Below are 17,380 nucleotides of genomic sequence, written 5' to 3' on the forward strand. Positions count from 1 at the left end.
GCAGATAGCAAAGCCTGGTTTTAGAGATGTTCTGTTTGAAGCGCCTGCCAAAGAGAAGCACCAACTCCCCCTCAACAGCCAGTGAGAGCGTCAGTGCAGGCCCTGTGTGAGCTGCCAGGGCACGGAAGGCAGCTGCCCTACCTGCTGAATCCTGTCCAGCATCTCGTTGACACGGATGTAGTCGAGGTAGACCAGCCCCGCCAGCTCCCAGTCCTGGATGAGCGCGCTGCGCTCCGGCGGCGCCAGGTCCTCCAGGAACCCCTTCAGGTACTTGTAGTTCTCGTTGATAATTGCATCTGCAGAGAACTGGGGTTAGGAACAGAGGCCACCCCATCTCCACAGAGCAGGGACAGAGGGCCGCTGCTGCCCTTGTCCCCAGACACCCCCGTGCTCCAGGAAGGTGGGGCTGCGCAGCAGGGAAAGCACTGCCCTGCTTCCCTGTTTGCCCAGGAAAAGCACCACACCAGGTATCCAGGGAGAGCTGGTTTGGAACTGCCAGGCCCTCTGTGCTAACTCTGCTGCTCCAAACCCAGCCTGATCCCTTCACTGGCCACCCCATGGCTTGGAATCATGGAGTCACTCATGGGTTTGGGCTGGGGGGGACATTAAATATCATCCAATCCCACCCCCTTCCACTTGTCCCCGGTCCTTCTCCAGCTCTCCTGGAGCCCCTTTAGGCCCTGGCAGAGGCTCTGAGCTTGAGATCTCCCTGTAGCTTTCTCCTGTCCAGGTGAACCCCCAGCTCTCCCAGCCTGGCTCCAGAGCAGAGGGGATCCCACTCCCACTCCTGCCACGCCTTTGTGTGCTGCTCCAAGTTCAGGATGCAAGAGGAGCAGCAAGACCCACCTGAGGCCAAGTGCCTGACGACCAGCTTGTGGCACTGGTTCCAGTGGCCAGCCTTGAAGAGGAACAGGGCCTCTTTGTGCTTGTCTCCCTCCATCCTGGCCCGGACGGCCTTGGCCTCGTGGATCCAGCGCGGGGGCACGCACAGGCGCTGCGTCAGGAAGCTCTCCTTGGCCCAGCCCTCGGGGCCCTCGGCCAGCGCGCAGTGCCGGCCCAGCAGCTCCCGCACCGCCTTCTCACGGACACTGCGGGGCACGGGGCAGCCGTCACTGCCCCTGCCAGCCCCACAGGAGCAGGACACTGCAGGACAACGTGGCCTTCAGGAGCCTCCCACCCCACACCCCTCTGCGATTCTGGGATTTCCCCCAGTGGCACAAAGCCTCCGGGCGCACAGCTCCATGTGCGAGAAGCCACTACAACCACAGCTCTTTAGGACTGACCCGAAGTTATTGCAAGGCCCAGGACAGTCACACAGGGTCTGTCATTGTGTGTCCAGCCCAGGGCAGTCACCCAGGGTCACACTCACAGCCTGTCCAGCCCAGCACAGCCACCCAGGGTCACTCAGGATGTGACCAAGCCCAGCACAGCCACCCAGGGTCACTCAGGATGTGTCCAGCCCAGCACAGCCACCCAGGGTCACTCAGGATGTGTCCAGCCCAGCACAGCCACCCAGGGTCACTCAGGATGTGTCCAGCCCAGCACAGCCACCCAGGGTCACTCATGGTATGTCCAGCCCAGCACAGCCACCCAGGGTCACTCATGGTATGTCCAGCCCAGCACAGCCACCCAGGGTCACTCGGATGTGACCAAGCCCAGCACAGCCACCCAGGGTCACTCAGGATGTGTCCAGCCCAGCACAGCCACCCAGGGTCACTCAGGATGTGACCAAGCCCAGCACAGCCACCCAGGGTCACTCAGGATGTGTCCAGCCCAGCACAGCCACCCAGGGTCACTCATGGTATGTCCAGCCCAGCACAGCCACCCAGGGTCACTCATGGTATGTCCAGCCCAGCACAGCCACCCAGGGTCACTCGGATGTGACCAAGCCCAGCACAGCCACCCAGGGTCACTCAGGATGTGTCCAGCCCAGCACAGCCACCCAGGGTCACTCGGATGTGACCAAGCCCAGCACAGCCACCCAGGGTCACTCATGGTATGTCCAGCCCAGCACAGCCACCCAGGGTCACTCAGGATGTGTCCAGCCCAGCACAGCCACCCAGGGTCACTCAGGATGTGTCCAGCCCAGCACAGCCACCCAGGGTCACTCACTGTGCGTCAGGCTCGTGCAGCATCACGAACACGGCCCACTCCCACAGCCCCTCGCTCTCCAGCTGGGCAGCATAGCTGGTGTTGAGCACCCCCCAGCTCTGCTGGGACAGGTGGCAGTAGTTCAGGGCCCTGAGCACCTCCCACAGGTGCCAGCTGAGGCGGAAATCCAGCGGGTCAGAGGTGACGCTCCTGGGATCCAGCAGCTGGTCAAGCTCGTAGGACCTGCAGAGGAAAAGTGGTAACTGTGAGAGCTGGTTGTGCCCACAAAATCACATCCAGTCCCCTCCCTTCACCCACCTCCAAGTGTGTGATTTACATTGGTGTGGGGGTTTGCTTTTCTTTTTTAAGAAGAAAATTAACAGTGTTTACTGCTAAACTCCTATGAGTCTGCACCCAGACTGTCACCCCTTTTTCTGCTGTATGTGCTCCCCTGCAGATTTCTCACTGCATTCAAAAAAGGCAGCTACAGAGAAGCCTTCCTGCACTCTTCAGACACAGAAAGCACCTAAAACCCCACAAATGTGCCCCAAAGCTTAAGGTTCCCAACTCTACCATCCCCAGGTGACACCGCCTTCTGTCAGGGGTACGTGTGGGGCTGATTTTGGACTGCTCCAAGAGGTTCAGGCAGATTTCACCCCCCTGCTTGGTGAACTCAGGCAGTCACTGACTGACCATGACTTTTCTATATGCTTACTGAACTCTTTGCCCACTCACCTGTCACTGTAGAGCTTTAACAAATGGAAGCAGACATCTCTCAGGGGCCTTCCTCCATTGTCATCTTCCTCAATGACATAGCCAGAATCCTCCAGGTAAGGAGGCAGAGGACAGCAGGCGTATTTTTCACACTCTGAGGTGTTCTAGGGAGATAGTTTCAACAGTAAGTTTGAAGACCATATTCTGAACAAAAACTGAATTCCACAGCTCAGCAGGCTCAGGAGACTCTTTCTGCACCTGCAGGTGGAACCTCCCCAGAACTATGGAGCAACATGAAAAACCTGAACCCAAAATGCTTGGGCAGGTTCATGTCTCACACTGAGCTCTGACAAACACTGCCTGGAGGCACAGCCAGCTCTCACACACAGCCTGTATTCCCAAAGGCTCTTATAGCTGGAAAACTATGTGGGCCTTTATGGAATGAAGTGAGTGCATCCCAGGGAGCCTTCTCTCTGTAGCTCAGCAGGGTCTGGGCAGCCACGAGCAGCACAGGACACACTGAGTCAGTCAGAACAATCAGCTGAGAACTTTCTCTACAGCTGGGGATTCAGAAGTGCTCAACACTGAATACTGAAGCAAACATCAGTGACATGTTTCTAGACTTGCTGCTGTACTTAGGCTGCCTTGAGGATGGAGGGCTGAGCTGGCTTTAGTTAAATGATTAAACATGTTTTTCAGCAGAACCCTTTGTCCTGCTGCACACAGAGCTGAGAGCTCTGCAGCAAGACACAGGGCTCTGCATAATGCATGGAGCCACAGAGGTGTGGGACAGGGGCTGGGGGGGCACACACAGGTGTGGGACAGGGGCTGGGGGGACTGAGGGGGCACACACAGGTGTGGGGCACCATGGGCTGCTGGACAAGGCAGCTGAGGATTAATGACCCCAGTGGGAGAACAGGCTGCCTGCCTCAAAAGGGCTTTTCTGCTGTTGGCCACTGTCACTCTTCCTAATTTTGTCCAGTTGTCAAGCAGCTAGACATAAACCTGGAAATACTCCATAAATGGGTTTTCTCCACAGAACTTATGATTCTATAGAATCACAGAATGGTTTGGGTTGGAAAGGACCTTGAAGATCATCCAATTCCACCCCCTACCCTTGGGACACCTTCCACTGTCCCAGGCTGCTCCAAGCCCTGTCCACCCTGGCCTGAGATACTTTTAGAGATCCAGGGGCAGCCCCAGCTGCTCTGGACACCCTGTGCCAGGGCCTCCCTCCCTCCCAGGGAGGAATTCCTCCCCAGTACCCCACCTAACCCTGCCCTGTGGCAGTGGGAAGCCATTCCCCCCATATCCTACACTCAATCCCACGTTCAGCAACTCCTGGCTGTTCACAGGAGCCTCTGTGCAGCACCAGCAGGCAGGAGCACCCTGAAGGGCTCCTTTAGGGCAGGAGGCAGTGACCCACCTGAAAGGCTGACTCGTACATGGCCAGAGCCCTGGAGATGGAGGCTGTGGGGGGCAGCAGGTACCAGAGGTGCACGGCCATGCAGCGCTTCCAGTCCAGCAGCGAGCACACGTTGACACTGATCCTCTCGGAGAGCTGCCACACCTGGAGCACAAACCCTGCTCAGCCACCCCTGGAGCACAAACCCTGCTCAGCCATCCCTGGAGCACAAACCCTGCTCAGCCATCCCTGGAGCACAAACCCTGCTCAGCCACCCCTGGAGCACAAACCCTGCTCAGCCACCCCTGGAGCACAAACCCTGCTCAGCCATCCCTGGAGCACAAACCCTGCTCAGCCATCCCTGGAGCACAAACCCTGCTCAGCCACCCCTGGAGCACAAACCCTGCTCAGCCACAAACCCTGCTCAGCCATCCCTGGAGCACAAACCCTGCTCAGCCATCCCTGGAGCACAAACCCTGCTCAGCCACCCCTGGAGCACAAACCCTGCTCAGCCACACCTGGAGCCAGGTGTGCAGCAGCAGGTGGTGGCTCTGGGAGAGGAGCCCCTCCCTGCAGTGCCCGTGGCTGAGCAACTCACCAGAGGGGGGGTGATTGGGAGGGAAAGAAAGGAAAGAAAGGACTAGCAGGGCTGTCCTTACCGCGGCTGTCCCTAGTGGGGCTGTCCCCAGGGGGGCTGTGGGGCTGTCCCCAGTGTGGCTGCTCCCAGAGGGGCTGTCCCCAGTGTGTCTGTGTGGCTGTCCCCAGAGGGGCTGTCCTTACCAGGGCTGTCCCCAGAGGGGCTGTGAGGCTGTCCCCAGAGGGCCTGTCCCCAGTGTGTCTGTGTGGCTGTCCCCAGTATGGCTGTCCCCAGTGTGTCTGTGTGGCTGTCCCCAATGTGGCTGTGTGGCTGTCCCCAGAGGGGCTGTCCCCAGTGTGGCTGTCCTTACCGGCTTGCCTGCGAGCAGGGCGAAGAGGCGCAGCCGCTCCTCCTGGATGAAGCGGTCGCTGTGCAGGCGGTGCCAGTCCACCAGCTGCAGGGTCAGCAGGTCCCTCACGGGCTGGCTGCCGGCCAGCTGCGACAGCAGCAGCGCCAGGCGGTGGTCACCTGCAGGGACACCCCTCAGCTGCACACCTTAGAGCCCCTCGCAAGGCTTTGGGTTGGGAGGGATCCTAAAACTCATCCTGTTCCAGCCCCTGCCCATGGCAGGGACACCTTCCACTAGGTCAGCTGCTCCAAGCCCCATCCACTGGGGGATGGAATGGGGAGGCCACAACTCCAGTATTTCTTACAAAATAAACCACTCCATAAACACCTGGTATAACAGACAGGGATAAAACCTGCCATAAGGCTCTGAAAATACGTGTTTTTAACCCAAACAGAAAATGTCTGAAACAGAAGCTCAATTAAGAAGATAATTAATTAAAAATTCAAAGGAGTGACTATGAAAACTCCGAGTTCCAAATGCACTGCAGCAGCACTTCCTGACTGGGGGTAGCTCACAGAGCCAGAGTGAAGGGGACCAGGGAGTCCAGCAGCAGCTCCTACCCAATCTTCAAGGCCAGGCTGGACAGGGCTTGGAGCAACCTGGGACAGTGGAAGGAGTCCCTGTGATGGACAGGGTGGGGGGTGGGACTGGATGGGCTATAAAGTCCCTTCCAGTCCAGCCCATTCCATGATTTTGTGGTCACTGACAAGGGAACATTTCACATGCAGAGCAGCCAGTGACTATGAGCTCTCTAAGTTTAATCTCTCTTTGTGCATGTCCTTTCTCCTCTACCCAAGGTTGTGATTTAGAAAAGCTGTGATCACAGAATATCCTGAGTGGGACTGACCCCCAGGGATCCCCCAGTGCCAGCCCTGCCCTGCCCAGAGCCCAGCAAGCCCAGCCTGGGCATCCCTGGCAGCGCTGGCCAAAGGCTCCTGGAGCTGCGGCAGCCTCGGGGCCGTGCCCATTCCCTGGGCAGTGCCCAGCGGCCCGGGTGCTCACCTGCCTGCTGTGCCAGCCTGCAGGCCTCGCCGATCCTCTTGCCCGTGAGGCAGCTGAACACGGCCTCGACGTGGCTGCCGTGCCGGGCCACGGCCACCTCCTCCTCGATGCGCGCGGCCGCCGTCTCCGACAGCCACCGCGAGAAGGCGCGGCGCCGCTCCAGCGCCAGCACGTACTCGCTGGGCTCCTCCAGGCTGGCCTCCAGCTCCCTCAGCTTGCCCCAGATGGCCTCACACAACGTCCAGGCCAGGCACCAGTGCTTCACAACGCCTGTGGAGACACACACCAGCGTCAGCAGTGGGAGCACAGAACTCAGAGGGGCTCGTGTGAGGGTGAGTCTGGAGAGCTCACTGTCCCCACCCTGGAGGGGTCACTGTCCCCACCCTGGAGGGGTCACTGTCCCCACCCTGGAGGGGTCACTGTCCCCACCCTGGAGAGTTCACTGTCCTCACCCTGGAGGGCTCACTGTCCCCACCCTGGAGAGTTCACTGTCCCCACCCTGGAGGGCTCACTGTCCCCACCCTGGAGAGTTCACTGCCCCCACCCTGGAGAGTTCACTGCCCCCACCCTGGAGGGGTCACTGTCCCCACCCTGGAGGGGTCACTGTCCTCACCCTGGAGGGCTCACTGTCCTCACCCTGGAGGGCTCACTGCCCCCACTGTGTTTGGCAGGGGCTGCCCAGGGAGCTTTGCAGTGCCCAGCCCTGCAGGTGTTCCCTGCAGGTGGCACTGAGTGCTCTGGGCTGGGGACAAGGTGCCCATGGGGCACAGCTGGCACTGCATGGGCTGGCAGGGCTGTGCCAGCCTAAACCATTCTGAGGGAAGGATCATTCTGTACTCACTCTCTGCCACAGTGGGATCCTCAGATGCTTTCCTGGCCCAGTCAGCATAGTCATGGATAGCAGAGACTCCGGGGTTGGGGGCCAGGAGAGGACAGGGCTCATCCATATGGACAGTACTGTGCTTCAGCTTTATCTCCAGAGGGGTGAGATACAGCTCCTTGTCTCTGTCCATCTTCCATTGTTCCAAGCTCAACTTTTCCACATGAACTTTGAAAGGAGATTCTGTGAGTCTGGAGGAAAAGGGGAGATAGACCAAGTAGCAAAAGTTCTGCATGTTCTCCATGCAAGTGGAGCAGCTCATCCTGCAGCTTGTCCTAATTAACACGACAGTAAAACATGACCCAAGGCATGAAGATCCTGGTGAGAGTCTGGGATTTGGAGCCAGGCTTTGGGACCCTGAACAACCTGGGGTAGTAGAAGGTGTCCCTGGCCACAGCAGTGGGTTGGAACAAGATGGTCTTTACATGTCTGAACCCAAACCTTCTGTGGTTCAGTGAATAAACTGTGACTCACTGAACTCCGCAGAGGCAGCAAGCACACCTTCACCCCAGCTCATTCCTAAGCACTTCACATATGCTGGAGAACATCCAGACAAGCTTTCTGGAGCACTTAAATGGTGGGACTGGGCTATATAGCAGTCTAGGTCAGGTATGGAGACCCTAAAGGCCCATGTGCTGCTGGATGCACAGGTAGCATGAAGGTGTCTGGGAATTGAAAAGCTGAACTAGAAGTTCCTCAGGTAGGGCAGATGTCCTCAGGGAGAACCAAGAGATTGGAAGCTTTCTGGACAACAACTTTGAACCTTCTCTTTAACCTTGTGCTGGGTGACAGTGCTATTTGTTTGATACAAAAGAAAAACTAAATCCTCTTACTATGCTATTCCAGGATTTAACAGAGATATTTTTGAGGAGAAAGGCCATGAAGGAGATCTCCATGGCTAACCCCATCTTGCACCACTCCTGCCTGTCAGAAGGAACAGCAGATTCTGCCAGCCATGGAGAGCGAGCCTGTCCCATCCATCCTGAAGGGAAGCACTACTCACGATTTGGGAGCCACGGGAGTGGGCAGGAATCCGTATTCCACGGGCTCCAGCTGAGCATCATCCACTTCACCGGAGCCGCTCAGCTGATCTCCACAATTGACCAGCGTCCAGTTGGGGCCCCAGCCCACGCGGAAGGAGCGGCCCATGAAGAGTCCCATGTCCATCAGGAGCTTCCCCTTCCCATAGGTGATGGATCTCTCCAGGGGGACGAGCCCGCGCTGCCTGCGGGCCCCCACTGTCTTCACCTGCACCTCGGGCACGGCCGCGGGCACCGCGAAGGCCGAGGCCAGCGGTGACCACAGAGCAGCAGAGGGGGCACTGTCCAAAGTCCTGGGGCCCTTGGCATCTGCCACGGCAGCACCCGGTGCTTGGGAAAGGACACTGGCAAACTTGGATTGCAGCAGCCCAGCAGCTGATGGGGAGAAGCAGGAAGAACGGTTCAGTGGAAGGGCAGCCGTATTTCAGAGGGCACTTCTGGGCTTTGAAGGGATTTCAGGAATTCCCAGAACAGCCAGTGGCAAAGGCCTGGATGGTGTGATGGGAACACGGAGCTAAGTGTGACTGTGTGCAGTGCTGAGTCCCACTGACCCTCCAGCCCTGCCCACAGGCACACAAGGGGTGCTCCCAGGAAGGGGAAAGGCACAGCTCCACCCCAAACTGGGCCATTCCCAAAGAAGTCCCTGATTGAATGCTGGAATCAGGATATCAGAATAGAAGTGGGGTGGCACACGGATCAGCAGGGCTCACACGCACCTCAGGGCTGTCCCTGCCAGTCATGTGAGCTTTGAATTGATTTACAGATCTGAATTAATGGGTTTCCTACATCAGGGAGCACCTTCCTGCTTGTTCCCAGAGGTATTCCTCAACATCCCTATGGAAAGCACCACTGAGTGCAAGGGGCAAGGTTTGGGCAGTGGGGGAATCTGGTAGGGGCTGCCCTGTGCAGGGCACAGCTGGTGCCCACAGCAGAGCCACCACAGACCACCTCCAAAGCAAGCTGCAAAGTTGGTGCCTCTGGGAGATCTTAAAAGGGGGAAAAATCCACACAACCAGGAATAAAAAAGAAAGGAAAAAAAAAGGGGAAAAGATCAGTGCAAGCATCAGAGGAGGTGAGGAGGTGCTCCAGGCACTGGAGCATTCAGGGCAGGGCTTGTGCTGGAGCAGGGAATGAGCAGAGGAGGGAGGAGTGGCAGGAAGGAACTGCTGCAGACCCCAGGATTTTTCCTGTTCATGTTAAAATTCACCTTTCTTCACACAATCTGTGGTTTCTCACCATACCTGAGTGTCTTTTCTGTCCTTGTGATTTTGAAATGGGAAGCCTTGGGGAGCAGATCTCTTGGGAAGTGTCTATCTTGACAGGTTGCTTCCCAGGATAATCCAGGATCAAATCCAGGTCGTCATCATCAGCAAGCAAGGAAGCTTTCATGATCTGAGGATGTGGGAAGCCAAGCCAGAACATCAGCAATCCCTCAGAACATCAGCTGCAGCTCACTAAGCTCATCAAGATAGCTCTTCCCACCCAAAAAAACTCCTACGTGCAGCACATGACCAAACAACACAGCCACGATGCAAACGTTCCAAGGAACAGTGGAGGCACAGCTCAGGCTTGCTGCCTGATGGGTGAGGTTTTACAACCACTTGTTACATCATCAGTGCACAGGACTCACTGGGGATGGGGGTGACAGCCCACAATAACCCTGATTGCTTAGACCTCAGCTCTGTCTGCTGTTTGTCAGCTTAAGGAGTAACTTCTGGCCTATTTCTCATTACAGGGAGAAGCCCAGAAGTGTTCAAGGTTCTGTCCTTCCACAAAAACTACAAAGAGCTGCAGGGACAGCACCCAGGGAATGGCTGCCAGTGCCAGAGGGCAGGGCTGGGTGGGATCTTGGCAATGAGGAATTGTTCCCTGTGAGGGTGGGCAGGCCCTGGCACAGGTGCCCAGAGCAGCTGGGGCTGCCCCTGCATCCCTGGCAGTGCCCAAGGCCAGGCTGGGCACTGGGGACAGTGGGAGGTGTCCCTGCCATGCCAGGGGTGGGATGGGATGGGCTTTATGGTTTTCCTCAACCCAAATCTTCTGTGCTACTGTAAAATAAAAGCATCAACACCAAGCCCCAAATCAAGACCGGTTACCCCAAAATGTTTTTTTCTACCAAGGCAGAAGGGGCTCAAGGCAGCTGCTCTGGTATCAGTTCAGCTTGTCCCAGTGCTCCCAGAATTCTGGAAACTGAACTCTGGCTTTAAGGTGCTCCCTGTCAGCACTGAGCTCTCCACGTGTGGGGCTTTCCCCAGAACAGAGGTGTGGTGTGTGAGCTCAGTCCTACTCCATGGGATGTGTGTGACCACCCTTGGGTAGGCAGAAGCAGCCTTGAGGAGTGCTCCCCTTGTGTCCCAGAGAGGGGCAGGGCTGGACACTGACCTGCCTCCCTTGGGGAGGCAGAAGCATCCTTGAGAGGTGCTCCCCCCGTGTCCCAGGGAGGAGCAGGGCTGGACACTGACCTGCAGCACGTAGGGGTTGATGCCCTGGGTGGATGCGATGTGCGTGGACGCTGGCACTGCCTCCTGCTCCTCGGCCAGGGCATCCTCTGCCAAGGGCTCCTGGGCTGGCTCCTGGGTGACGTCTGCCATGTCACTGTCCAGCTCCACCAGCCTGCCCAGCTGCTCCAGCTCCAGGGGCTGCGGATACAGAGGCCAGGTCACACCCACAGACACAGCTCAGCCAGGACAGCCAGGGCTCCCAGCAGCACCTGTGGGCTCTGCCAAGGCTGCACACCAAGGGCAGGGATGGACACACAGAACCTTCAGGGTGTGCCGTGCCAGGGAAGGAGCAGTCCCAGAGCAGCGGTGCCCTCCTGGAGTTCTCCCAGTTCTGCCATGCAGTTCAGGGAACTGTTCTTCAGCAGTGCAGTTCTCACGTGCCCAGCGAAGGGAGAGCTCTGCGTGTCCTGCCTGCCTCCCTCCCCTCCTCCCAGACCCATCCCGTGTGGTACCAACGCCAGTCACAGAGCCTACATTCCACAAAGATCTGCATTTCACATGGATACTGTAATGGGCAGGCCCTGGCACAGGGTGCCCAGAGCAGCTGGGGCTGCCCCTGCACCCCTGGCAGTGCCCAAGGCCAGGCTGGGCACTGGGGACAGTGGGAGGTGTCCCTGCCATGGCAGGGGTGGCACTGGGTGGGCTGTGAGGTCCCTCTAACCCAAACCCTTCCATGATTCCATGGCTAACTGCTCACATGGGCTGTACTTTTGCCCAGCTGGCTCCGTGGGACCTGAGCTCCCTTGTACTGGTTTGGTTCTAGTTTAACCATCCCATGACTCAGCTCTGTGTCCTGTGAAAGCCACATGCTTCCAGCTTCCCAGAAAAAACACAGTAAAGAGCACTGAAGTGATGCAAAAGCAGGAGTGAGGAAGCCTAGGCAGGGAGTGTCCTGGGAATCCTGCTCAGGAATTAAGGAGCATGTTCACAAGGCTGGGCTTAGCTCTGTAGAACCAGCCAGGATGGGGTGAAGGGTCTCAGCTGAGATAAAATCACCTGTGGGGGGCTGTAAGGATGGAACTGAGCAGCAGATGCAGAATCTGAGCCTGGTCCCACGTGTGGAACAGATTTACAAGTCAAAATATGGTTACAAACACACAAGTTTCACTGCTCCCTTCATTGGGCTTTAATGCAGCAAGTTCCCTTGCAATATTAATAAATTCATTAATATTTAACTTAGTGAGGGAGGACAAGGCAAAAACCAAGTCTAGATAGTAAATGCATCTGATAGCCCAAATAACAGTATTACCAGATGTGCTCTACACCAAGAGTTCGCCATGTTTTAAGTGATGCTATGATGTTCCTTAGGGTTTTGGGAAAATGATGTTTTTCCTAATTTCAAAATTAAAACCTAAGTTAATGTTATGCAAGTTAGAGAGGTTAATGAACCTGGAGGAGTTTTTGCTAAGTACACTGGACTGTGCAAGAATATTTGAATATATCAGTGATACTCCCAGTGTTCCTGAGTGTTTAAAACCCCAGCTCTGGTCCCCCAGTCTGAACATGAAGCAGGGAGGGGAGCTGTAGTGATGCTGTTGGGCAGCCACGTGTGCAGCTCAAAATGCAAATAATTAAGGATCCACTCCAGCAGAGGGATGCATGAGTGGGTGTTAATTAGCTGAGGAGCCAGGAGAGCTGGAGCAGCAGCTGGCCACTGCTCTGGGATTCTCCATGCAGAATGCAGCAGAGCTGGCAGCCCCAGCCTGCCCCAGCAGCAGGATGCTCTGCCCAGGGAGCAGATGGTGCTTCTGGAATTGCTAACAGGGATCAGGGATCACCTGCCTGGAGAGCTCTGACCACACAAATGGTCAGCAGAGACTCACACTGGGTACCAGGGAGAGTTCTGTGTCAGAAACACAGAACTGCTGAGGTGGGAAAAGCCTCTGAGCCCACCAAGTCCAGCCATGCCCCAGCACTGCCAGGGCCAGCACTGACTCCATCCCAAGTGCCACATCCACAGGCTGTGGAATCCCTCAGGGAGGTGACTTCACCACTGCCTCGGGCAGCCTGTGCCAGGGCTGGACAGCCCTTTTCAGGAGGAAATTTTCCCAACATCCAACCTAAATCTCCCCAGGCACAACGTGAGGTCATTTCCTGCTCCACCCTCCTGTCAGGAGCTGTGCAGAGCCACAAGGTCCCCCCTGAGCCCCCTTTGAAGCTGAGCCCCTTCCCCAGCTCCCTCAGCCCCTCCTGGGGCTCCAGCTCCATTCCCTGCCCTGGACACGCTCCAGCCCCTCCAGGTCTCTCTGTCCCAGAACTGGACGCTCTCTTTCGAGGTGTCACACAGTGCTCAGCACAGGGGACAATCCCTGGCAGGGGGGACAATCCCTGCCCTGGGGCTGTGCCCACACCATGGCTGGGACAGCCCAGGGGCAGGGGCCATTGGCCTCTTGCCCACCTGGGCTCCTGGTATTCCCAGTGAACTAGATCAAACACTGCCTGTGGGTCAAACATTCCTGTGTAAGATGGGCCCAGCACTGAGGATGTTTTGCAAAGGTTTAAAGCAGTCACATCCAACACAAATATGTTTATGAAGCCAGCATATAGCCAGCCTTACAAAAAGTATTATTTTAATAAAAATAGAGCACATTCTTAAAATGGAAAGCAGGCAGTCTTGCACACTAATGGTGGTAAAGGCAACTGAGTGCACAGCATCACTGTCCAGGCAGGCAGCACACGGCGGTGGCATTACGGGCGTGCATTTAATAGTCACAAAAACAAGGGCTGTTCCAGAAGAGGTGCAAATCTGCCAAACTCAGACTAGAAATCAAACAAGAAACAAGGGTTGAAAGCCTCCCCGCCCCATCCTTAGTCTGCAATGTCAAGTGTCTCAAAGGAAAGCAACACGCAGCCACTCAGGCAGAGCTCAGAAGAGTTTCTGTGAGGCTTCACTCTCCAGATTGCACTCCAACCACCCCCTTCCCAGGCACAGCTATTCTCCAAATTCCGTGTCATCAACCCCCTTTAGTCACTGCTCTCCTTCTACCTGAGCCGGGGGCGCTGGTTTGCCGTTCAGGGCCATCTGCTGGGGTGGCAGGTGCCCTGGGGGTGGCACAGGTGTGGTCTTTAACTTCTTGGTGTCCACTTTTAAAGGATGATCTTCCTCCTCCTCGTCAGAATCTTGCAAGCCGTACTTGGAAAAGTGTGCTACCTGTGTTAAGGAGAAGGACAAACGTGTCACAGCTTGGCAGTGAAATTTCTGGAAGGTCTGAACACTGGGCAGGTGTAACTGTGCCCTATACAGGTGTCCTAACACACAACTCTTGTTGCAGGGACACCTGCAACAAATTCAGCCTCTCTACAGAGGCTGTTGTTTTAAAGTTTACCAGCTGTCGCAGACTCTGGGATGACAGTTCAGTGTTGTAGTGCTTGGTAATTGTATCATTTCATATGTGCTATTGCTTATAGGTATTACACAACCACCTGCTCTAGGCAGGTTGGGGGCCACGGTTTTCACCACAGAACCACAGACTGGTTTGGACTGGGAGAGACCTTAAAGCTCATTCATTCCATGGGCAGGAACACCTTCCACTAGTAGGGCTGGTCTGTTGGTCCAAGCCCCATCCAACCCGACCCTGAACGCTGCCAGGACTGAGGAGCTGCTTTGGTGAGGACGGTTCTCACCAGAGCCCAGGGACTCCAGACAGCTGTCCCAGGTCAGGAGCGCTTTGAGCTGGGGATGCTGAAGGGCTGCAGGCCGGGCAGAGCTGCAGGCTGGCTCACCTTGAAGACCCAGGAGCCGGTCTCGGGGCGGTACTCCTTGAAGCGCGCGCCCTGCCGGCGGGACACGGCCTCCAGCCGGCCCTCGTAGTCCATCTCGGCCAGCCGCTCGGGGCTCTTGATCAGGCACCGCGACGTCTTGTCCGTGGGCCACACCCCGTCCAGGGTCACCTCAGCCCGCCTGCCAAGGGACAGCGGGCTCAGAACCAGGGGCTGGGAACCTGAGCAGGGCACAGCCCCGGCCAGGTAAACTCCTATCAGCTCTTAAATCCAACTGGTGCTTCAGAAACCTCAAGTAACTCATTGACGCTGTAAACTGAATGCACCGTTTGGATTTGTCTCCTGGTTGCAGCCTGCGAGCACAGCAGACTGTCAGGGTTCTAAAATTCATCCTTGTCTAACACTTACCTATTTAACCCTTCCCCAATGGGAGGTTTTTTTTCATCGTCAGGGTAAACAATAACTTCTTTTCTCCGGATATGTACAATCTCATCCAGGTTTAAGTTTGTTAGATTTATTTCTCCTTCAAAGTAAATCGATCCATAACCTGCACAACAACCCAAAAGGTCACAATTAAAATTGTGAAAAGGTCAATTAAGTTGTGAAAAGTCACAATTAAAACTGTGAAAAGTCATGTGCCAGAGAGCCCACATTCCTGCTGTGCTCCCCCTGCCCCCACCCAGCCCCATCCTGTCCCCTGAGCAGAGCAACATCTCCTTCCCCATGAGAAAACTCTGGAGAAGCCATATCAACTTTGACACCAATATCAAATGGCCGGAAGAGCTGGGAATATTCAACGTGGAGAAGGGAAGGCTCCAGCCAGGGCCTGCAGGGGCTCCAGGAGAGCTGCAGAGGGACTGGGGACAAGGCCTGCAGGGACAGCACCCAGGGAATGGCTGCCAGTGCCAGAGGGCAGGGCTGGGTGGGATCTTGGCAGTGAGGAATTGTTCCCTGGCAGGGTGGGCAGGCCCCAGAGAAGCTGTGGCTGCCCCTGGATCCCTGGAAATGTCCAAGGCCAGGCTGGATAGGGTTTGGAGCAGCCTGGGACAGTGGAAGGTGTCCCTGCCCATGGAATGGGATGAGCTTTAATGCCCTTCCCAAACCAAATCAGTCTGAGATACTGGGATTTATTTTATCCTAGAATCCTACAAAACTTTGATGCCAACTGCTCCCAAAGCAAGGGCACTGGTGACAGCCAGACTGAGGGTTTGGAGCTGAGGCTCTGCAGTTTGGGATCCCTGGTCAGGGTGAAGCCCAGGGAGGCTGGGGTCTCACCCGTGCGGCCGATGGTGAAGTCTGTCACGATACATTCCTTCCTGTCGTTGGTCAGCCGGGCCAGCTCCTCCAGGGTCGGGATGGTGTAGTAGCCAGCTCGTGTCAGGACAATCCCTGCAACACAACGCTCCCTGAGAACAGGGCTGGCAGCAAGGCATCAACATTCCCAGACTGTTATCCCATTTCTTTTGCCAGCCTGAACAGCTGGAAGCCTCAGAGGAACTGAGAATCAGGGCACCCAAAGCAAACAGACACCACAACACCTTCATTCCACAGCCTCCAGAGCACATTTAAACCAAGTGCCCTGGCAGGTTCTGCTCAGGCATCTGCCAGGGAGCAGCAGGTGTGCAAACAGGAAGGAAGAAGGTGTGCAGGGAGAAGAAAAATTGCAAATGTATCAACACTTGAAGGAAGCACTCTCCCTCCTAGCTTTAGTAGCCTGGGGCCTCAGGCACTGCTGACCAAACTGCAGCTTCTTCTACACTTAACAGGCTCCAATTCTTCATCTATTAATTTGTCTAATGATCTTCCTATTTCCCAAAAGCATTTTGCATCTCCAAAATGTCTACAGACATTTCTTCTCCACATGTCACCTGCCAGTTTCATTACATGGCACCTAAGTATTACCTGGGAGGATTAACAAATCTTTTCCACTTACCTTCTCAAGTTTAAAAAACTTCAACACACGTGATATAAAATTGGAGGATAAAATTTCAATTCTCATTGACTCAGCTGATAAAATTTCAATGCTCACTGACTCAGCAGATAAAATTTCTGCACTTGGTAAGAAAAGCAACATTTGTACTCTGGCAGAAGGAGGAGGGAAAGCAGCAAAAGCTGAGGGCGTCAAAGAGCAGCAAATCGCATGCAATGCTGCTCCTGCCAGGCTCACCTGCAGGATGCCGCTGGACGCCAGGCTCGATCTCCTTGTCCCACTCCTCCTGCAGGGAATCCTCCTGGAAGGAGGCGTCCTCGCTGCTGCCCTCCAGGCCGTTGCGCAGCGCCGCGCGCATGTTCAGCGCCACGATGGTGTCGTCCACGCCCGCGTGGGGCTTGTGCCCGCTGCCCTCCAGGCTCTGCGGGATGGGCTTGGCAATGGGGTTGGTGTAAAACCTGGTCACCTCGTGGGCCGCCTCCTCCTCCTCCTCCCGCTCCCCGTCCTGCCTGTGGTTCTCCTCAGGAGGCACCGACAGAAAGAACCTGGGCAGAGGAAGGAGAATGTGAATTATTTCATTCCCAGGGACTTACACCAGCATTCCTGGGCAGGCCAGGAGCTGCACTTGGGTGACCCCTGTGGGTCCCTCCCCACTCAGGAGACTCTCTGATTCTATGATTAAAATTCTGCTCTTTCCAAACAAAGAGCAAACAGGACCACACCAACTGCAGTGACAGTGATTATTCCCCTTCCCTCTGCTCCTGCTTGACTGCCACTGAGGCTCCCACTACAGCAAGGACAGGGGTGAGACTGGGACAGTCCCCACAGGCTGGGGACTAAGGCTGTGCCCTGTGCAGAGCTGAGTGGAACAGGGAGCTCAGGCTGGAGACAAGCCTCAAAAGGAGTGTAACAGCAACCCCACAGCTCCAAACCCTCTGCCCACGGGGCCAGGGTGACCTCACTCCCACAGCAGCTCTTATTTTAGTAGCTTTCAATAAAATCAACATGCTCAGCTGGGCAGGTTTTTTCCAGACTCTGATTAAAACAAATCCAAGGCAAAAATCAGAGTTCAACTGAAATATGGCCACAGGTTTTTTAGAGGAGGTTAGAATTC

General features: G+C 55.9%; 1 protein-coding gene across 2 annotated transcripts in view; it reads right to left on the reverse strand.

Annotated features, from left to right (window-relative positions):
• NUP98 (nucleoporin 98 and 96 precursor) overlaps positions 1–17,380 on the reverse strand; it is a 37,343-nt gene that overhangs the window by 1,793 nt on the left and 18,170 nt on the right. For both annotated transcript variants that reach the window (XM_036381111.2, XM_036381120.2), the window contains exons 16-31: positions 16,504–16,811; positions 15,612–15,725; positions 14,745–14,883; positions 14,340–14,517; positions 13,603–13,767; positions 10,578–10,754; positions 9,360–9,510; positions 8,082–8,493; positions 7,040–7,269; positions 6,199–6,468; positions 5,158–5,315; positions 4,232–4,375; positions 2,827–2,969; positions 2,113–2,334; positions 847–1,088; positions 142–296 (exon numbers count right to left, since the gene is read on the reverse strand). In XM_036381111.2, coding sequence (XP_036237004.1) covers positions 142–296; positions 847–1,088; positions 2,113–2,334; positions 2,827–2,969; positions 4,232–4,375; positions 5,158–5,315; positions 6,199–6,468; positions 7,040–7,269; positions 8,082–8,493; positions 9,360–9,510; positions 10,578–10,754; positions 13,603–13,767; positions 14,340–14,517; positions 14,745–14,883; positions 15,612–15,725; positions 16,504–16,811 — 3,208 coding nt within the window. The remainder of the gene's footprint in view (positions 1–141; positions 297–846; positions 1,089–2,112; positions 2,335–2,826; positions 2,970–4,231; positions 4,376–5,157; positions 5,316–6,198; positions 6,469–7,039; positions 7,270–8,081; positions 8,494–9,359; positions 9,511–10,577; positions 10,755–13,602; positions 13,768–14,339; positions 14,518–14,744; positions 14,884–15,611; positions 15,726–16,503; positions 16,812–17,380) is intronic.

Source organism: Molothrus ater, chromosome 2, assembly GCF_012460135.2.
Source record: "Molothrus ater isolate BHLD 08-10-18 breed brown headed cowbird chromosome 2, BPBGC_Mater_1.1, whole genome shotgun sequence".
NCBI lineage: Eukaryota > Metazoa > Chordata > Aves > Passeriformes > Icteridae > Molothrus > Molothrus ater.